The following is a 23,263-nucleotide window of genomic DNA, read 5'->3' as shown; positions in this document are numbered from 1 at the left end:
ATAAAAAAGAAAGAAAGAAAGAAAGAAATATTGTGAAATATAGTGTTCTAAAACTTTTGACTGATTATACACACACACACACACACACACACACACACAGTATATATATGATGAGAAGGAGCAGTGCTGCCACACAACGTTGTCAGGTGTGGACTTCTTCAAAAAAGTAAACTATGTGGTCATATAATTATAAGGTAGCTCTATGTGTTCACACTACAAAGGACCCGCTCCAGGGAGGGAGTGCTGAGACCACCCTCTCTAACTGATCCCAGCTCAGCCCATAATGACATTTGGTTTGGAAACCAGCCTTCCAGCTGTGGGTCTTGTTCCAAACAGCCTAAGGACTGAAAATAACTTCTTGAAAGTAACTCTGAAGCCACACGCACCACCTCTGTTCACCAAACAAAGGTCATTCGTATTTAGTAGTTTTAATGACACGTCACAGTTTGCTCTGATTGACTTTTTTTTTTCCAGTGATAAAATGAAGCCAAGTCGCCACACACGCATTAAAATGCAAATCTATGCACGGTGTGTATCCCTCGTGGCCTGATAGCGCGAGTAAACACATTCATTATTCTGGCATGAAACGCTACTCACTGGAGGGAGGCCATTATCAGCAGGAAGCTAAACACGCCATCTGTCCTGTCTGTGTGTCCTCTCCAGAAACACAGTGGCATGAACACACAAATGCATAAGTCTAAACACAAACACACTGGAGAGGTAGGAGATGAGAAGATGGAGAAATGCTACTGAATCCTAGACCTGGGAATAAGGGGAAAGCAAATGAATATGCCTCACTTCTTCCGAAATAACTACCATTTAGCAAACAACCTGGCGCTCAGGTACAGATGCACAAGTGAACGGAGCAAATGGCTCAACATGAAAACTCAAATGACTGTGTTGCAGTTTGTGTTTGTCATCAAAGTGTGAAACTGCAGCGCAGCAGTTCTGAGGATCAGAGGGGCCTGTTATTATCAGATTATTGTCTACAGTGACAGTAGAAATTATACCTCAGGGCATCCATGAAAGAATACATGTTGTCACAATCCAAACCACTGTTATCCAGCAGAATAAAGTGGGAACTCTGACTAAGATGCCGCGCTGCAGCCAGAAATGACTCAGTTTCTCTGACTGCCTCTTTACTCAAGTGGAGTAGGAATGGAAACAATTGCACAATATAATTTTTTAAATTTGGAAAGTACTCTTGTTTGTATTACAGTAAATTATATATATTAATAAAAAGATTTATTACCACTGCCCGGCTCAGTATTTTCCAAGTTCTGGAGTTAAGGCGTTAAAGGCATATCTGTTGGACCAAGTTGACAAATCCAAATAAACAACCTAAATAAACTAAATAACTATGAGGACTGGTTGAATTGATTAGTACGTAAGATGACGTGAATCAATACTCATGCAACAACAACAGCTTTTTCCTTTGTTTTGTTACCGTAGATTTTCAGATGGTTAATAATTCAGGATACTTTTAAGGATGGAGATGATGAGAAACATGAAGAGACTCGACTACAAAGCCAAGATCCAAGTGTTTGTTTAATGTTTCTTCTTTTTTCTTTTTTTAAAAAAAGGTTCATCCAAGTAAGATAAGACTACATGAATGCCAATTCTAAAACCCAACTGTCCCTCTTGAAATATAATTACCTCCAGCTAATTGAACACCTGGAGTAAAGTAGTGAACGTAAAAAGCCATTGTAGTTGTTCTACAAGGCATCAATATTTTTATAGGAACAGTGGATGAAGTGACTTCATGCAATGTGAATAGTGTTATTTGTTCTCATCAGCCCACAGAGAAATACAGACAAATGATACCTCTACAACTGGGTAGCCCTACAACCAATCAGTACGTTTATATGCACCTGAAAAAAATTAATTATTGCCTTAATCCGACTTTAACTGGACAACTTGTGTTCACGTAAACCTCCTCCTTACAATTAGAAAGCGATTTTCTCCAGCATGTATATGCTTAACTGGACTACAACTGGACAATGCACATGCGCATGCTCCACAACCACAACCCCTGAAAAGAAAAACATCCAAGAAAGCCAGTGACAGAAGAAGAAGGTAAACAGAGGTAGAAGAACCACCTGAGGGACAGCGCGAATCTTATCTGAACCAGGTGATGAAGTGATGAGATTAAAAATGTTGTACTATTATCCATCCGATTGTTGTTTGAAATGCTGGTCTGTCGCATGAACAACTCTTATTTATTATATGACGAAATAGGTCATCTGGAAAGGGTATTAAAAAGTATTAACCCGCTGACAAGACACATGGAGGAGGAGGAGGAGGATGTGTTTTCTCCATTGCATGTAAACTGGGACAAGGACTGCATTCAGAAAGTGAAATTACGAGCATGGCTCAATTAATCTGTGCATGTGCATTTAATTGTATACAAATTCAACTCCATGACACCCAGAAGATTTCATTGGCCTGGCAGATCTTTGCTGGACTGTAATCAGTTCTCAACAGACCAGACCAACTTTCTGTCAAAAACAAATTTGTGGACAGGCTTCAATTCTACAGTGTGTTTAAGTGTCTTTTAGCATATTGTTTTGATTATATAGTCTGCAAATGTACTTTTTTTTTTCAGCACTGTCATAAACATTGTTGATGGTAAACGGGTTTTACATTCACCCTGGTGTGCAGATGTTTCTTTGTATAAAATGTAATGGTGCCACAGTTGGAGCTCACTTCTCCTACAATTTGAGAATTATGACGTGTCTAAATACTTCCCTGTTTGATAACCCAGGTCCAATGCTGATGCCAGGTCTGAACAGGGCCTAACATTAAGTAATTAAAACACCTGGAGGAGAGTAGTGCACCGCTTCCCTTGATCCATCTTTCATCACCTGCAGCAGGGGCACTATGTGGGGAAACGGTGGTGGGAGTGAATGACAGGGAATGTGGTATTCCATTGCTCAGTGACTCCGTTGACTTTTGGCTCAGAGTCCTTCCAAAGACACAGAGCTGGACAGGCATTCCAGCCTTACGGGGACAAAGAGGCTCTTTCAACAGCAGTAATCCTCTGGAGGAGGAGTGGGAATGCTGCTGGCCTGTTGCTTCTTACTAGACTACACCAAGGTTCATGTACACACTGCATGGCTGTACACAAAAGAAGCAGGAAAATATATGTGAGAGGTAAACCGATATATATTTATATGCTAGTCCTAAAATGATCCAGTATGAATTTAACATTAGAGGATGTATAACAATAACGCACCTTCAATCTTGAACGCGTCTTTGTTTTACTGACAATCAAAGGTGTTAATAGGAAAATCTTAAAAGTTATTTTGCTGCAAGTGTAATTGGTTTTCTTGAAATGTTCTTTTGTGATTTAAGCATTATTATGATGTACTGTAAAATACATCAACAATTAGCCAACAGAATAGCGACACTTGACTTTCTCAGAGTGCATGTGGGACCCATGCTGAAATGTGACACACTGATGGACACTGAATACCCCCCATTTTCATATATATTTTGTTGATTTACGAATCATTATGATGCATAGTTTTAGTGAGATGTATGTTTATTTATTAGTGTGATGATTTGGGGTTACAAGGAGTTAAACTCCGGCAGGCACTCTGGACAGCTTAGGGATCCTTGTGCACCTTGCATCCTGTGTAGCATACCTGAAAATGTCGGCTGTTAGCCACAACACACTGATGTGCTTGTGTTTGTATATTCCCAGGTAAGCAGAAATGGCGGAAAGCAGTGAAAGTAGTGACTAAACTGTTTAAGTTTTGAACTAGTGGTAATATAAATGTTAGTCAAATACCCGAGTTTAATGAATGTGTCGTATGAAATTTGGGAGTACTTTGGATACGCTAGCTAGGAATATTTGCAGTAACGATCTGTAGCCATCTAAAATATCTGTTTGGGGGGTTGCATTTTCAAGTTTAAAGTCTAAACAGACATTTATGTTGCAATACGCAGTTGAGGATAGAACGTGTTTTAGTGCATCCTGTGTAGCATACCTGAAAATGTCAGCCTCATTGCAATGATGTGCTTGTGTTTTGCTTGTACTTCCAAAAAGAGAAGTACAGAAAATAGTTTTTCTAAACTTATGCACACCTGGAAGTCCATTTGTGTGTCTAAGTTTGCAACATGTAGCAAAACAATCATAACACAAACCACACTTAAGTAGATTTTTCTGTAACTTTTAACCTCACCACATAGTTTAAATTGTCAGATGGAGATTGATGAAGTTGTAGTTCTCATTTATGGCGTGTCTCCTATCTCATGAATAAACTGCATGTGCTGACGATGTTTGTATTGTTAGTGCAAACCTTAAGCTCCTTGTATAAACAGATCCACATAAGAAAACATTCACACCTATGTCATAACTAGGCCTAAAGCATCATTTCAAAGGACCACTAGTCAAATAGATTGGCACAGAGGGCAACATGAGTGGACCAACAAAACATTTCACTTTCCTATTTCAATCCATGTAAACATGACATGACAGGTCCTGTAGAAGCTCCAGGGCCGCGAGCAGCTCAAAAATGGAACAAGGTTTTGACCTACTCCCATAAGAGACCGATCTCTGAAGGTCAGAGATTTGTGTCCATTTTTTCAGTCAAACAAAAAACAAAATGTGTTGTTACACGATGAATTAGCCCTACGTCATGTTTGGGAAATCGCACCGGGGAATCTTGATGTGAACTGCGTGGCTGTGTTTATGTACAGCTGGTATGGTGATATCGCATACTTTTTTATTGATCATGGCAGCGCACTAGCGAGATCTGCGAGCTGCTCTACATCTGTGGAGGAGATTTGGCGCGCTTTAATATGCAATGATGAAGTTGTCGACACAATGGCATATGAGAGGGAGGTCAGATCGGGAACTGCTGGTAATGTGAAAGTGCACCAAAGGCGGGTCGACCTAGGTCTGAAAATCCCGCATCAACCCGGTATTTTCGATGTGCAAGGGGTAAAAGTAGAAGTGAAACATATAAGTGCCATACTCCCTATTGTCAGCAGCTCTTCATAATTGCAGGGTAAGGACAAGCAGCCTCTTTCTTTTTGCACTGGAGAACATTTTGTCCAAACATGCAGTCAGTTTCCATATGCTGGGACAGGCTGACTTGTCAATAAACACAGGGAATCCCAGGTCAACGGGATAGTGCTGCCGTATGTGAAGCTACTTACTTTTCTAACTCATCTGAGTTACAGTAGAAGAAGTTAGTGTTTTTTCTTCAGGGTGTGGACACGCTGTATGACCTGCATTAACACTGAAATTAAAGCAAAATGAAAGCCTGACCACATTCAGATATGATCTGGATGGTTTGACTTCACCCTGATCCCAGTGTGTTACAGTGCATACGTTAACTCTCTTTGAGGAGGGTTAAGTTAAGGGGGTCAAAAAGGATTTGAAAATGAGTTGTCCTCAGCTACTACAACTAAATAGTTTGACATACTGTGTTGGCTAATTAGTCACAAAGCACCTGAAGACATTTCCTTTGGTGACTCTAAGCTTTTATTTGATAACTGTCACAAACTGACACCATGTCACATGCTTTTACTTTGTAAGGTAATGGCATCCAATACATTTTAAACAAGAAACACTGTTACAGATTAAGATTCACAATTTAAGATGGTCTTAATCTGCTTAAACAGTGATCAAATAACACTTAAATTATTTCTTTCAGAGCCTCTGTTATGACACATAATCCTTGAAATGTAAAGTCTCCATAAGCAGACTGTATTATCATTAGTCTGCTTCAAACAAATACTGGATATAAACTACACGATATTCCCAAAATGACTGATGGGCATTCATAAGGCTTAATATAGATATACCAGCTCAGTTATGTGTAACCCACAGACACCACATGAACACACCTTGGTGGAACAAGTTCAAACGTTTGTCACCAAAACAAACAGGGCAGCATGTTTCTCTCGTGCTGTCAGTCAGCTTTAACCCCACCAGCCTCTAAACTCACACATACTGTACATTCAAAGCGTCACTCACCCTCCCACTCTCCCTCGTCTCTTTTTTTGTTGTTGTTGTTGTTGCTCTCCTTCTCAGCTGTCTGCTCATTCAAAACTAAGCTATAAAATCCACGCCGCGTCCATATTCCGTTCCTCAAGTCCACCCAGCTTCATCTGACCTATGAACACTGAACATTGTTGGTGGTAAACTATGAAAGAAGGGAGTGACACTGAAGGGGTGGAGGCTGGGGAGTCGAGAGAGAGAGAGGGGAAATGAAGGGGGAGAGGAGGGGAGGGGAGGGGAGGCCCGGGAGGCAGCGTGGGATATCCCTTTGAGTCATGGAAACTGATCCAAAGAGCAGACAAGCTCACAGACGGCCAAACAGCCAAACAGCCCTCTGTGTCTCTTTGTATTGTCCTGTCATTCAGACCCCGTTACACTGTGAAGACATTCACCAGCCTCTGGAAACATTCGCAGCACTTCCTTATGGTTCACTCATGGAAAACATGCATAATGTCAGTGGTGAATAGACACACTCTCTGTGTTCACCTCTCTGTCATGTTAATACGACGCACAATTTCGTTATTGTTCATCTATTTCTGCTTTTCTTTAACTCAGTTTCTCAATAAACTTGCAATATGTAAGGGGGAATAATCAGCGCTTCATTAAATTCAAGACACGCCTCGTGACATCAAAGTGCACCATTGTTCCCACTTCATTTGTTGTCCAAATAGGCCAGGTGAAGGAGAGAGAGAAGCAGCCAAAACGCCATGAGCTCATCCTTTTACAGTCTGCTGCCTCTGCCAAAAAATCCTTTGTTACCATAGCAACCCCCTGGAGAAAACTCTGTGATGTGTTTGTGCGAGTATTTATTTATTTATTTATTTTGCTGGGTGCATGTGCATTCGTGTGAAGGTGCAGCATGATTCTCCCTGGTCAGACTTAATTAATAATGGTGTTATAAGACAACAATGTCTCAGATGCTCTCAGAGAGAGAGAGAGAGAGAGAGGGAGGAGGGGAAAGAGAGTTCAAGTGAAGTGAGGTGAGCAGTCTGCGAATGATTGTGTCTGGGATGAAACGCTACCCTGAAGGCATGCTCCACATGAAAGACAAACGACAAAGACGGGAGGAAGTGATGAGGAGAAAAGAAAGAAAAGGGGAGGAATCTGCAGAGGTCATAACCCAGAATGAAGATGGCATCCATTCAGACTGGCTGCCTGTTTGTGCGTGTGTGTGCGACACGCTGCAGCTGTTGTGGAGACAGCAGACGGCAGATTGTACAGCTGCAAATAACAAATAAGTGGAGTGGGCAACATGTAACCCTAATGTGAACTACAGTAACCCCTGCTGTAATGACTTCTTATATTTCACCACCACCACCATTGTAGATTTCATGCAAATCAGGTTTGTGGTGAGACAACATTTCATTTTTCATGGGTTAACTTCAACGCATCAGTCCAGTTTCTTACAACTTGGATCTAGATCGCGCAACAGATGAAAACTGAGGATAACAGATAACAAAAAAACTTTTACAGGAAGTGAAAATCCCTCTTGGTTGAAAGTTCAAAGACAATAGAAGCAGAGAGCTGCTTTGTATTAGAGGTCACCAGCTACAAAAGCTTATGAACTGCTGATTCTGCAGCTGAACAGTGGCGTCTTCCTTCAAGCCTCTCCACCCATGCTTCTTCAGATGAGCGGGGTAATTACGCCCATGCACGGCCAAAAGACACTTGCATTACCACTGCAAGGCCTGTGTGGCTGCAGAGGGACAACACAGCAACGTCTCCTGCTCCGACCAAGTATAAATACATTTTAGTGGTGGTAGTAAATATTGAACGATTATCTGGATTAAAAATGTTGCCACAACAATATCTGTGGACAAACTGGTCGGACTTTAACACATGTGACCAGACTTTTGGCTCCAGTAAAGTTGTGCAGCTGCTTGCTGTGTGTAACAATTTCATGTATTATATTGGGCTAATCATCGAATAAAGTATACGGAAGTAGGTCCTGTAAGTTCTTACTTTATTTACGTGCACTGACTTACCACTTTATTAGATACACCTGTTCAATTGCTTGTTAACACAAATTGCTAATCAGCCAATCACATGGCTGCAATTCAATGCATTTAGTCATGTAGAGGTGATCAAGACAACTTGCTGAAGTTTAAACCGAGCATCAGAATGAGGAAGAAAGGGGATTTAAGTGACTTTGAACGTGGTATGGTTGTTGGTGCCAGACGGGCTGATCTGAGTATTTCAGAAACTGATGATCTACTGGGATTTTCACACACAACCATCTCTAGGGTTTACAGAGAATGGTCTGAAAAAGAGAAAATATCCAGTGAGAAGCAGTTGTGTGGACGAAAATCCTTTGTTGATGTGAGAGGTCAGAGGAGAATGGGCAGACTGGCTGGAGATGTTAGAAAGGCAACAGCAACTCAAATTACCCCTTGTTACAACCAAGGAATGCAGAATACCATCTCTGAACGCACACCACATCAAACCTAGAAGAAGATGAGCTACAGCAGCAGAAGACCACACCAGGTACCACTCCTGTCAGCTAAGAACAGGAAACTGAGACTACAGTTCACACAGGCTCACCAAAACTAGATAAGAAGATGGGAAAAACGTTGCCTGGTCTGACGAGTCTCGATTTCAGTTGCAACATTCAGATAACAGGGACAGAATTTGATGTTAACAACATGAAAGCATTGATCCATCCTGCCTTGTATCAACGGTTCAGGCCCATTATTACAAACTGAGCATGGTTTAAATACTACAGCCTACCTAAGTATTGATGCTGACCATGTCCATCCCTTTATGACCACAGTGTACCATCTTCTGACGGCTACTTCCAGCAGGATAATGCACCATGTCACAAAGCTCATATCATCTCAAACTGGTTTCTTGAACACAACAATGAGTTCACTGTACTTCAATGGCCTCCACAGTCACCAGATCTCAATCCAATAGACCATCACCTTTGGGATGTGGTGGAACGGGAGATTCACATCATAGACAAATCTGCAGCAACTGTGAGATGCTATCATGTCAATATGGACCAAAATCTCTGAGGAATGTTTTCAACACCTTGTGAAAGTATGAAACGAAGAATGAAGGCAGCTCTGAAGGCAAAAGGGGGTCCAACCTTTTACCAGCAAGGTGTATCTAATAGTACATTTTACTTACTTTTTAAAGCAAAGTTTCAAATTGCTTTACACGGTTCAACCATTTAAAATACAATCTAATGCAGTGAAAACTTCATTTCAATACATTGTTTAAATCCTACTGCATATGTCAATGCCTCGTTCTTATTATTAATACTACACATTAGCTCTTACAAGTATTTCTAAGTGTTCCCAAACTACTGGCAGCAACAACCTTACCACATAATCCACCTTTATTTTACAGCTTGTAAAATTATTTGAATGCGTGTGTGTGGTTTGACTCAAAACATCTGAGCAATCAACGTGGCGAGCACAATGGTAGCAATGGGACAGACAGCCAGAACAGTAATGTGGTAATAAATGTGAATTATGTTTGAAATTTTACAACCATGAAACCAAAGCTTGGCTTGGCAAATTATTACTAATTCATGAAAAATGTAATCAAATCAAAGACAATGTTTGCTAGTGTTGTTTCTCAGGAGCTTCTTCCTTTATTGGACTGAATGGACGTCCATCAGTTAGTCATGTAAGAGTCCCAGTCAGTATTTCCCACCCGCTGCAGTTTTCAAATTAAGGTCAATTACCATCAAACTGCTTCACAGCCTCTGATGCAGATAGCCTGAATATCATAGTGCTCTGACGCCTACTCCAAGATTACAACCAACAGCTTTCCTCGAAATTCCCCCATAAATTCCCAGCTCACATCCCAGTAGCCGTCCACCCACTAAGCAGCAATGACACGGTGACATTAAAGATTATTACAGTCCTCTGGTGGTGAATGTCCAGCAAGGTCAGCTCTCCGCAGGCAAATAATGTAACTCTCCCGATCGCATTCAAGGTCATCAGTATCTCTAACAACAGAAGTAGAGCACGCAGGGAACCCAGGAGAGCCAACACAGTGGGAGAATGGAGGCGGGTGGATGACTGGGGGGTGGGGTGGGGCAAGGGGAGGCAGATAAAGTGCCTCTGTGCTGGCCTGATTATTCTCTCAACAGAATGAGCTCACATAACAAAGGATTTATTATCACTAGCTGGAGAGTTGCTGCAGTCTGGGAACTCGGAGCGGCCGTGCTCTCTGCCAGCCGCCCAAAATATGTGGCCCAGCTCTGCTGTGGTCAGGAGGTTCAAACAACAGCCAACCCTGTATGGGTCCCTCTCCCTCTCTCTATTGGGCCATAAAGCACCCAGTGTTTAAGGAGGGTGGGAAGACCAGGATACTAACGTGGCAGCCGGAGGCTCCTGATCCTCTCACAGGCCCCGTAGCTTCACTGTCCTCCTCTCCATCTCTGACTTCTCTCTCCACAGGTACATCAACACTGTCTGTGTTTGAATATATCCACACTGGAGCCATGTAGCTGCAAGAAATTCGATTCACAATGTGATGTGCTTTGACAAATGTAGGTATTTCGGAAGCAATAAAACACAGCTATTGTGGCATCACCTGATCTGGTATGACTTTGGCTAATGTAAACTAGCACTAACTTTAGTTATTGATGTAATTTAGTCTGACAAGTGTCTGTCATCTGTTAATTACCTTATATCTGTTTTTTATAACAATGTGTAATAAAATACCTTGACCCCAAGACTTCTGATAATGATTTGTGCTTATATACTATATATATAGTATAGATATTGCTCTGTGCCTGTTTTAAGTGAACTTTTTAAATTTAGCATTTAATTGTATTTGTTTTTGTTATCTATGCCTGTTTTGTATCCCTGTTTTTAATTTGTTATTCTTTGACTCACAACCTGTACTTTAACATCTGTGCAACTTCTGTTTTATTCTGTTCTATTAAATGACTTCTGTAAGTGATTTTTGGTTTCTTTTGAGGACTCGGTCAGCAAGCTGTAAATACACTCAAATCTCAGCACAGTACAAACTTGACATTGTGACGTTGCATAACACTTCATAAGAGCAGTGAATTACTCATTTCTTCTCCACTCATTTTTGCCCACTTCCAAGCAGTGGAACAATCCTAGATAGGTTATTTGCTTATGCTTCACATTTTGGCAAAAGGGTATTTACTCTAACTACAGCAAAGTTGAAACAACACATTCAGCTTTCAAATGGATTAATTAATCAGGTTGACGTAGCCAACATGTTACATGCCTGTCAGCAAATATGCGATGATGTTGCTATTCAGCTAATGAATTTAACTTTTGGTCTCCACCGCTATCTGAAAACTAAATATCTGTCTTCACTGTGAAATGCTCCATCAATCGGGCAGTTGTTAACTTAGTATGTCAGTTATTTGGATTTGGACAGCTTGTGACATTTCCTAGATTTGTTTTATTATTTTTTTTTACAGAGAGGTGCTCTGGACTTTAGAGTAAGCAAGCTAAAACAAGAATGATGAAACGAAAGCTAAAGTTAAAACACGATGAGCTGAGAGGAACTGCAGTCTACTGATAATTGTCATTTCCATGAGCTCCCCCTTTAGCATTATACATAGTTTTTGTAGCAATGGGCGGATACATACTGAAATATCGATGCTCCCGACACCAGGTCTTTATGCTCTAAAATCGATTCTCAAATCAAAATATCCATACTTTTGATACTTCGGTCATCCGAGGGTATGTAGGAACACAATGGAAAGTAACTCATCTATTGAACACAACAAACTGTGTGAAACACCTTAGGTTAAACCACAACACAGAATACGAGGCATTTATGATGAGACAACATTTTCACATATTTTGTGTGATTGCGTCCTCTGTTTGGTTTTTCTGTTGTCATATTAGCTCATCCACATGGTAAATGAGGCCACAACCTCAATATACTTCTGATATGATTTGAAATACATTACTTTTTTTTAGATTTACCGGACACATTAGGGGATATTTGCACACAAATATCAGATCGGTTTCCCCAATACCAGCCCTAACTTTAATCAGTATTGGATCAGAAAGGAAATCGGTGGTACCGAACATCACTGCTACACACGTAGGCTACACCAGTGTGAGCCATTTATACTTATGGTTTCGTCAGTCTGCCTCGCTCTGTAAAAACGCCACGCAAATGCTAATCGCCTTGTTTGTTCATTTTTGTTCCTACTTCTTGCCCTTTCCACTACTGCCGTCTTGCTACTACCAAGTAGTTAACACAACTCTTGACACAGAAGCAAAAAAAAAAAAAAAAAAAAAAAAAGAAGCATAAACCACCTACCAGGTTTAACAGTTACCAGCCTTGACCTGCCAAGCTTGGCCTGGATTGTTGTGTCTGTACCACTGATAAACCAAGGACACATTCGCCCACACAGAAAAACACACCCAGAGCACTCAGTCTTCTATGAATGGTTTGTGACTGTCAGAGTTGCAGCAGGTTCATGTTTTGTGCTAATGGAGTGTTTTTCTTTCATTATCACACTAAAATCCCTCATGACTCTTGTCCAATCCAAACTACCAAACACATGCATTTGTGAACCCTTTGGGAATTACGTCATTTAAAAAAAATTTTTTTTTAAACGAACTGTATGCGATCATTTATTTTGGTCACTGATAGTCATGGTGAGTGTAAGCAACTGGGAAATGTAGCCGTATGTCATCTAGCTTAGCCAAGTAAACATTAAAACCGCTTACGTAAGAGATTCCTGTTAAAGCGTCATTCCTGTGCGTTATTGGTCAATCTTGCAACCACATCCTCAGTGAAAAAGAAGTTTCAGTATTACAAGTCATCACTTATTGTAAGACTTAACACTTTATTTTCTTTTTTTGATCTGATTAGTTCAGATTCTACATTGTGAAATCACAGCATCTAAAAATCCACATCCAAATATAGAAATATATATAGTCTTTCCTTGCTTTTAAATCAGATTCATTGCCTCTACACCTGCACCATTTCCACACACGCACTATCGGCCTTGAACAAACGCTACCTGTGTTAAAACATCCCTAATGTGATAATATATTGAATTTGTGAAGAGTCTTCTTTACCTGATGGAGGTGTCGTGGGCGTGTGCAGCAGGGCAGTCCACTAAAACCCCAGGACTAAACAAACACGCTGCTGCGGCTGCTCATAAAGACAGGACTGCTGCTCGTTCCCAAAATTCAAAAGACACAAAGAAGAAGAGCAAAAAGAAGAAGGGCAAACTCTGACTGGGATCCAAAGAGGAAGCGTCTTTCTCTGTTCTCTCTCCCTCCTTTTGTCGGGGTCTCTCACTCACTGTCTCTCCTTGATGCACACACACACACGCACACTCTGTCTCTCACTGTCACAACACACACTGGGCTAAAGCCATGTGGCTGACACTCTGCTGACACACACTGTCTGGCTGCTGCTGGTCTCCTCCCTCTCACTCTCCCCTGAATCAGATGCTCGCTCTTACATTCTCTCTCTCTCTCTCTGCCTTACCCACACACACACACACACACACACATACACACGCCCTCCTTGAACACATGTACCCTCACTGCTACCCCTGCCTTCCTGGCCGGCCTCAGCCTCGCCCCATCACAGACGGACACAAGGCGCTCATTCTTCTGGATGAAGAAATGCCATTTTGTTCATGAAGACCTGCACCAGTGTTAACCTGAGACGGACTCATAGGTAAACAAGGTGGGGAACATGAGTGGAATACAGTAAAGGGGCAACTTTTCACTGGAAAACAGCCACTTATTCTCTCACAGTAGAGTCGCTGTTACTCCATGAGCACATTTCCTCTTCTGTGGAAAAAATAGAGAGCAGTAACTAGAGAAAGAGGGGGGTTGAGACTGTTATTGCTATTTAATTCAATTAAATAATATATTAGGAAGGCTGGCGTTAACGACCCAGCTTTACCTTTTTGGGAAGAACTTGTTTCTCTTGGAAATGTGTGTGAGTACTAGCAGCATGAATCCACGGCCACTGTGAATATATAAGTCTCCAGGCTAATGTTGTACATGCCAAAAAATGGCTACATTGTTTTAAGTATATTTTAGAAGCTTCCCCATCATAGACTGTAAGAAAAGTGGACGCCATGACAACTCCTAAAAAGTGAAGCCAGAGCCTGTGGAGTTCCTCCCCGCGGCTGCTTAGTACAAATACAAGTGTCAGGAGAGTAAACATGAGAGGAGAGGAAATATACAAATAAAAATGAGGACAGTACATAATCCAACATTTCTTTGTTACTGACGGAGTTAGAGCGGAGCGCAGCGGTAACCAAACACCAGTATGCCTAGTGGAAGTGTGGGTGGGCCATCGATACACTCGACTCCACTCTCAGACAGTACTGCGACAAATATCACAAGATGGATTCTAGCCTCAGTTTGACCAAGTGGAGACGCATCATCCATATTTTATGCAGTCTATGCCCTGGATGTTTGCTCAAGTGAAACCTTTAAACCAGAGGACTCCCTGCTCCTGCACAACTCTGGGAAGGTAGATTATTTAGAGTTTCTAATTTTGTGGACCCTGCATTTAAAATGTAATAAAACAATCACAGCACACAACCATCAACTCTATCAATAACTACAGAACCTGCATATTAACTCTTTAAGACCTGAACATCTGCCTGCGCAGAAGAAAAAGAAAGAAAGAAAAAAAAAAAAGCTTGCGGTATTTGAACTACCGTAACTCACGATGGACAAAACTTAAAGTGTGGCTAAACAAGTAGTGCTTTCTGGATAAAAACCTGACATTACAGTGATTAGGGTGCCTAGGGGAGCCCCAGGATGCAAGAGTTGTTTGGAAAAATTTGTCACGAAGGTTTTCCAGATAAAAGCACAACTTCCCATTGTTCAGCCACACTTTTGTCAATAGCCCAAACCATTGTGAGTTACGGTAATTCAAATACATCGTGCTTCGGTTTTAAAGGGTTAACAAAATGTTTGAACTAATATTGTTTCCCAGCCTTTCCTCCCAGTACCTCAATAGGTTGAGAAGATTTAGTGATATCTACATTTGGGTAATATAACACCAAGTATGGTTCTTGTGTATTTACTTCACTGTGTGTGTTTTTAATCATTTATCTTTGTTGTTTTGTTGTTGCTGACCTCATGTGCCTCCATAGACAGAGCACACTGCAGGGTGTCTGATGCCATGACACTGACCGCTATGTTTGCTCTGTGCTAAAGAGAAACAGCATAAATAGAAGACAAATGTCCAGACAGGCTCACAAACAAGACTAAGGTCACACAAATATGTGCACCCACAGCGTGGTGCAGACACGACACTGGCATTTGGGCTCTGTTTGTTGCGCCATTTTTATGACAAGGCACTTTCTGTAGAGCATGTTCAACTATACTATGCTATATTCGACTAGATTATAGTATAAGTTCACATCAGAACTTATATTACTTAGAGTAACAGCTTGTTTCTGTTTTTTCTGGGTCCATAGTAGATTGTGCTGCCATGGCTAGAGGAACATCTGCAGACTGTCATCAGTGTCATCACCCTGACCAACCTAGTTATTAGGATCAAGCCTCTCCACTATATCACCGAGTCCAGCTGGAAGCGCTCCATGTATTTGTGAAAACCTTCACAACATGTGCATGTAAGCCCTGATCTGGAAAAGCTTCATTTGTGAACTGCACATGCCTAGCATTCCTGTGACGCTGGGTGGGATTTTTCATGATTTATACGAGTACACTCCTCTGTCAGCCTAAATCACACAGCTGGGCTGTTACAGGAAAAAAACACAACCTCAACCTAACTCACTCCCGAGACACAAAATGACACAAAATGCAATTCTGATGTGGTCTTGGCAGCATCTTTCCTGCAGGCTCGCAGCTGGATCGTATCAACGTGGCTTGATATGGATGTTGATCACTCTTCCGATGCCTAACTCATAAAACTCTCTTTTTTTGTGTATGTGAAATTTTTGGAAACTTTGGAAGCAAGCTCTGCTCTACCTCCCGTCGTGATCACCTACTCGCATTTTGAGCTACTTAGAAATGCTACAACACTGCAGCAGCCTGTTCTCGAGTCACAATGCTGCAGTTCTTCCAGAAGCTTGGCTTTGCATTCCCTCTTCACCAGACATCTGTATTGGTTGTAATTAGCTAGCTCACACCTCTCTAATTGTGTTACCTTTTAAGCATAGGTGTGGATTTCAGTTGTAAGATAACTAGCGTTAAGTCCATGGATGTTACCTCACCTTTATCAGAAACAGACTCGCCCTTTCTTCTTTGCACATTTATAAAGTAGCTTTAGATTTATTTAATTCTGGGTTAGGGGCGACTTGACTTGACTTGCCATGTGGTTGTGGCACAGAGGGTGAGTGCCAAGCCGTCAGCTGGAGCTTTACCTCATGTCATCTTTCTTCTCTTTTACCTACCATCCATCCAGTACAGGCAGGTCAAGACACCTATGGTATTAGTGTGGCCATTGGAAACAAATATCTTGAAATAATTAAATCAACGTTTTTCAGGCCAAGGACCTGGAGAGATTCGTCTAGGGATCACGGACCCCCTGTTGAAGACCTATGCTTTAGTGTGTCCCCCAACTGCCTAACCAATGAGCGAAATAGCACAATAACCAGCAGCATCACACTGTGTGTGTGTGTGTGTGTGTGTGTGTGTGCTTATGCATGCATGTGCTGATGCTGCATATTACAATAAGTGGATCCACCATTAAACACACAGCTCAGCTGCACTGCTAGTGTGGGTGAAAATACCTGCAGCTAAAAAGGTAAAAGGGTCGGCGGATATTTGATCTGCTATTTATACAGGATGTATTCACAGGTGGAGCTTTAAATCAGACAGGTGCGACTAGTGATCACTGTACGGACTTCCCATCTGAGCTGCCCGCGGAAGTTTCAACATTCAGTTCATGCAGTCGGTGATGGTACAAGTTTGAAAATACTCCATTACAAGTTTAAGCCATGCATTCAGCATGTTTCTTTAAAACTGCAATCATCGTGTGCAAAATATAGTGCAAGTAATCTGCCTGAAATAAAATGCAGTGCATGAGTGATTCAGTGTGTAAGGCTGTGTAAGGATCATTGTATTTATAGCTGCTCAGTGCGGAGCTACTACATTAGCTAGTTTGAATCCAGAGGTTCTGGCTCCTCCAAATGGCCAACGGATAACTCCAGAGTGAGATGAGTTACAAGTAAAAAACAAAACTGTGACACATAAACGTGTCACCACGTCAGTGATTTAGACGAAGCCTCGCGAGTGCGCCTCTGCTAATAACTTGCAAACACAGTATTTCACTCTGCAGCGTGGCGGAGCAGTAGCGTGGAAATGGCATTTAGCTGCATTCCAGCCCTGCATGTAGAAAACAAAAACAAAGGGAAGCGATACAACTGCCCATTAAACCTTAAAACCGCATCTGTCTGCACGGAGAGATGCTCGTCCGTTGTGACGTGGCACCGAGCCTCACATCCTCAGTGTTGGCGCGGTAAATAGGCACCAGACACGCAGGGCGGCCCCGATGTGCCCGCAGGTAACCGCAAATCACTGGGGGTCAAAGGTAAATTTCTCTTTTATGTAAACAGACACACACACACACACACACCTTCACACTTGGCGTGAGCAGACATCTGAGACAGTAAAAGCTCTTGCTCCTTTCATCTCTAATGAAAAGCATATTTGGTTCTGCCCTCCTTCGCTCCCTACCTCCTCCTGCACCACACCGGCACCCACGCACTCATTCAAATCCTAACGCCTTTATAGAAACATACAGCCCAGCGCTGCAGGGCTGAGCCGAGGGAAGCGCTCATTATGAACATCAAAGGCCTAGTTGGGAGCAGACTTGATCCTTTGAGATGATTGGAGTATCTCACTCTGCGAAACAAAAAGCTCCGGCGTCTCTGCGCGCCCCTGACGCCGTCGACAGGGATGAAAATTCAATTACCAGGCGATTCAGGGCCGTCAAAAGGGAAGGGAGGAATGCACGGATTTGAAGGAAATGGGTCATCATCTTTTTTGCCAGGATGTGCTTGCGGTTGACGGCTGGTGGATCAGACTCCCACGTGTTGCCCCCCTGAAGAGCCCTGGGGGGCAAAGTGTAGGAAGCCATAGTTCTGCTGAGGGTCGCCTATAATATGACACCACAGAAATGTGTCATTGAACGGCACCATCACCGACTGACTCCGTACAATAACGTCCGAGTCAATATTAATGTCATGCTCCGTCTGTCAGAGCTGAAAGGTTGTTCCTGTTTACGACAATGCAGTGGTTTGGTTTAGACAAAGGTCTGGGAGTGCTGCAGTTGTGAGGGATTACTGAGAGTTTAGCTCCAGGGGGAATTTCTTTGCGCAGCTGTCTGAGCGGAGCACCAGTGCCATCTAGTGGCTGCCCTGTGGCCTGCTTCATCTCTGACGGTAGAACCAGCAGCTCAAGATATTCCAGCTAGTTTGACACAGCTAAATGTTTAAACTGGGGTGTATTACAAAAGAGATAAGGCACATTTCAATAGTCTAATAGAACAAATAATATTATGACATTAACAGGGCTCCAGCTCTTCAAAAATATATGAGGTAGGAACATGTTTGGGCATCTAGTGACTTAATGGCAGCATTTAACCAGATTTTGGGAGATGAGAAATAAAAAGATGAATATATTCCCATATATAAAAATTTTGTTACCAGTTTGCCAAACTCAGTGTTGTTAAATGCAGACAAGAATAATAACATGCTTTTTTGTTAGGACTGAATCAGAACTCTTATTTTATTTTATTTTGCTTTTATTTAACCAGGTTTGTCCCACTGAGATCAAATACCTCTTCTACAAGGGGCCACGAGAGGCAGCCGCTGAGGCAGTTTAAACACTTGCACACAGACAAACCGGATTCAACAGATTTCACCGTCTTTTTAAACTCGCTCAGGGACGATTTAGAAGTCTGAGGTTAGACTGCAGGAAACCTAAAAGCTGTCTTTGCCAATTCAGTTTGCACCCTAGGAGCCACAGATTCCAGTATGCCCTTAGAACGGAGGCAGAATTTTTTTATTTTCAAGTTTAAAAGAGAAGATAAATGCATAGGAATCATGGCAAGAATGGCTTCGTGTATAATGGCGAGCCAGAGATCCACAGATCAGCCTCATGGTACACGCTACCCAGCAGGTGAAGACAGTGAGCGGAGGCGTTTGTGTGCAACAAATTCCCAGGATGTCAAAGGCAAATTGCTGATGAAGAAAAGGAGGCAGAATGTAGCGGGGCCCCGTGAGGAGGGACCCAAACAAAGACACCAGTCTGACTGAGACCTGACCTGTCGCTGTTTGGTCACAGAGAGGAAATTCCACATGTGGATGCAGAATTCCTCCAATATCCGGTTTACATATCGGACTCTCTGGCATGCTTTACTCTGTACTGCAAACCATGTCTCAGTGGCTCTACATGCATGTCTGTCATTCCAGATGAGAGAAAGGGGAACTAATAGTTGATTTGTAGTAATAGTCGTAGCAGTAGATGGGGTGCTGAAGTTAGAATCAGTGGCGCAAATAGACCACAGAGACACAACGACAAGACTGAGAAACACAAACTGCTGTAATCGGAACATTTAGTGACCGGATGTAAACCAGCTTCAACAAGAGTGCTGTAGTTGTCTCATAATTTTCCCATGCCTGTTGGGTAGCTTTCCAGACTTAAATACCCCAAAAAAATAAAGGAAGGAAAGAGGACGTCAACAGTTTCTTCATTCAAGCAGCATCTTCAGTTCTGAAGGGTTTAAATATGTGTGTAGCTGAATAGTCTGTCAGGAACTCACATGACTAGTGTCTGTTAACCACTCGACGTAAAGGTAAATGTAATCTCTGTAATCTCTAATCCTCCACTTCTTCTCCTCCGACTTTCTTTCTTTCTTTCCCTCTTGCCTCGCCTCCCCTTACTTTGCTTCTTCCACTCTCGCTTTCCCACACTCAACACAAACAAACACATCCCGGGAAAAGTGTCACCTCTGAGTGGAAGGTAGCAGCAGCTGGCACCAACAGGTGAGAGTGACGGCTGACTTGTCGCTCGTCCTCTGTCGGGGATGTTGGTGTTACAGCTCACTCTGACCTGACGCCGTAGTTACTGGAGTAGCCGCCACATTAATGATCACACGGTCGCAAAAGTGCTGTCAGGTTAACTTTGCTAAATCACCTTAATGTCACACCTCCGGGCGGGCAGCTTAACCCCTGCACGGGCAAAGACTAATCCATCAAAATCCCCCCCACCATCTTTTTTTTTTTTTTTTTTTTACTGCCAGTCACTACTGAACAACAGAACAACACTCAGCCTGTTGCTTCTGAACCCGGAGGAATCAATGAAAACAAAGTGTTTTGTTGGCAGTAAAATGTGTATTATTTTTGTCCTAAATGCAATGACAATGTTGGAGCATTGTTGCATCGTATGCGGGAATGCCCCAAAAATACAGTTGTTTTGGAAAGGCACAGTTAACCCGGTCTCATGTGTAGCTGCTGTAGAGGTCCCTCTTGAGGCAAAGTTCTGTACACTCACTATCTATCCTGATGACTTCACAGGAAACGGCTTCTTGCCTTGCTTTGGGGGAAATTAACATACTTGGTCGGAGGGAAATCCAGTAAATTCAAGGAAATGCAAAAACCTTCATGCAATTTCTGGAAAGTGAACAAGGGGAAACCAGTGAGTGAAACTGAATAAAATGGCAGGACCTAATACGATTGATTAATATTGTTAGAACTAATATTATTCATAAAGTGTTATATTATATAGTTTTTTTGTATTTAAATGATGGAAATATATTCATATATTTAATGTATGCATCATTTTCTTTACACTGAGTGTTTGATGGGTGGAGGTTAATAAATGTGTTGTGTAAATTATGTGTTTATAAATGCCTGTATGTATTATATATGTGAAAAACTCAATAAGCATATTGTTAAAAAAATGTCTAATCACGCACAGGTGATTGTTTCCCTGCTGCTATAAATGCCCATTAAACTCTGTGGCAAAGCGGAGCAATTCAGATAAGTTTAGATTGGTCCAAAAATTTATTCTGCAGCATGACGGTAACAGGAGTCACACTGAAGAACTATCTTCAGCTAAAGAGACGAGGGAGAAGTCCCGCAGCAGATGGTCTGACCCCCGCAGAGCCCTGATCTCAACATCATGGAGTCTGACAGGGATTACATGAGGAGGACAGTGAGCTGGACCAAATAAACAGAGGAACTGTGGCAGGTTCTCCAGCGTGTAGCAGGACAAAAACAGGCGCTGAAAGCAAACACTGATTTGATTTGAAAATTTGGAAACCTTATTATTTCAAGTCTCTGAGAGCCAGCAGCTTCCAGCTCCTCCTGTTCCTGTCCCCGTGTTGTAATTATCGCCCCAGTGTCGCCACAAAGACTGAGAAGCAGGTTTTCCCTTTGAACTGCAGGCAGGGCTGCTGCTGCTGCTAATGAAGAAATAACAGATGTCCTGCACAGGTTTGCTCAGTCCCATACTGCAGGTTATCTTGAAAGGGACTTTGAGAGTCTGTGGATTATAGGTGGATTAGGAGTTCCTCGGCGTGGTTGGATTTGTCATCTCTTTCAGTTTCTTTTAACTGATTTATATTTTTTTTCTTTAAAGCTGGACTAGACTCTTCACTCTCTCGGTTCAGTTAATATCTTTAACTTTCCATCAGATGCGCAGGGAGAGTCAAACACACAGCTTCCTGCGAGGCAGAGCGCTCCATCAGGAAAGACCCATCTGATAGGAAAAGTTTACAGCAGCCACAGGAAACGATTTAAGAGGCTGACATGGGTGAGGGTTTACATGAGGGACGTTCAGTCCACACAAGCGTCACATAATACTTCTGTGAATCACAATAATGCCGACTACACCCATGCGACGAGTTCTAGATGGGAGTTTTCCTTACCTGGAATCGTACTTTCTTCAGCATCATCCCTGGATATTGGTGAAACAGATGAAAAAAAAAAAAAAAAAGAGGGAGGGGGGGAAGTTACAGAACTTCTCCAACTCCAAACTCCATTCAGGGGAACACCTCCTTCACCAAATCTCCAACTTCTCTTCAAAAACAATCCAAACAGTACCAGTGGGCGATCTGCGGAGTGAAGCGTCTGCCTGCAGACTGTGTTCAACATGCCAAAGACAACAGTGTCTGCTCTCCCCTCCTTCCCTCCCTCCCTTCCTCCCCCTCCCTCCCTCCTCTGAGACCCTTCAGAAAGCTTATCACCCTGCTCATTCATTTGTAAAACAGACACACCCTCTTTTTTATGACTGAAGGCCTGCTATTAACACCCCCGTCTTCCAACAACACCACCCAGCAGTCCAAATATGGGTGCTGGTAAGCTCTCTTTAAACTCACCCCCTCTGACCCTAAACAACTCTACCCCCCCTTCTCCCTCTCCTGCGTCGCACTCTTCATCTCCCACCACTAGACCATCTGCTGGGCCGCGGCGTCTCATCTCCACATATGACCGTGGGCTCATCTTGATGTCTGTTCTTCTGGCGTCGTGCGTCTGTATTAGCACAACCAAGACTCACAAGAGCACGAGTTCACAAATGTAGACGTACCCTAAGGCAGACGGTGGACATACAACAATCAGGCATAACATTATGACCACCTTCTGAATATTGTGTTGGTCTCGCTTGTGCCTCCAAAACAGTCGTGATTCATCAGAGGATGGACATGGACCTTCTGAGGGTGTCCTGTGGTGTCAACAGAACGTTGTTGGTGGGAGCCCTGAGGGGAGGGACACCAGTGACTTTGGAGGACAGGTCAACACCCCACTTTGCTGTGGGGTGGGTGGTGCATGTCTAAGTAACATCCACATGAATGCCAGGTCCAAACGTTTCCCAGCATAACAATGAATTGCCAAGAATGTTATTTACTTCTCCTACCAGTGGTCATAATGTTGTGGCTGATCTGTGTATTTAAGTCACTGATTAATTAAACATGACAAGTCCCAAATCATCAGATGAAGCAGACACAGAGTTGTGTGTCATCTCCATAGCAACGCCCAAGTCTATAAGCTTTATATGGATAATGGAATCAAATTATTATTTTTTTTAAATAAAAAACAAACTGATCTCTTTATGTGGGCAGGGACATTCACCATGACCTATAATTGCACTTCTAGAGTTACAGCAATATTTGTTAAGTATTTTTTTCCATCTTAAACTAACCTCATAGTTTTTACATAGCACCACCAACACAATAAAAATAACAATGATTTAATTTGGTCAAAAACTAATAACATCCCACTCATATTTTAACAGATTTTGTGTTTGGTGCTAATTAGCAAACATTAGCACGTTAGCA

The 23,263-nt window shown here is 42.3% G+C and overlaps 1 protein-coding gene across 17 annotated transcripts in view; it reads right to left on the bottom strand.

Moving 5' to 3' along the window:
• Positions 1-22,023, bottom strand: part of phldb1b (pleckstrin homology-like domain, family B, member 1b) — a 105,336-nt gene extending 83,313 nt beyond the window's left edge. For 15 of the 17 annotated variants that reach the window (XM_047594444.1, XM_047594445.1, XM_047594449.1 and 12 more), the window contains exon 1: positions 5,990-6,125. In XM_047594444.1, the coding sequence (XP_047450400.1) occupies positions 5,990-6,058 (69 nt within the window). In that variant the 5' untranslated portion in view covers positions 6,059-6,125. Of the gene's footprint in view, positions 1-5,989; positions 6,126-13,053; positions 13,372-21,856 lie in introns of those variants that run through there. The other 2 variants (XM_047594448.1, XM_047594453.1) reach the window with 2 other exon arrangements.
• Between the last annotated feature and the right edge of the window lie 1,240 nt (positions 22,024-23,263).

Source organism: Mugil cephalus, chromosome 9 (genome assembly GCF_022458985.1).
Source record: "Mugil cephalus isolate CIBA_MC_2020 chromosome 9, CIBA_Mcephalus_1.1, whole genome shotgun sequence".
Taxonomy (NCBI): Eukaryota; Metazoa; Chordata; class Actinopteri; order Mugiliformes; family Mugilidae; genus Mugil; species Mugil cephalus.
Note: the sequence above shows the minus strand (reverse complement) of the source record. Positions and strands in the feature narration are given on the sequence as shown.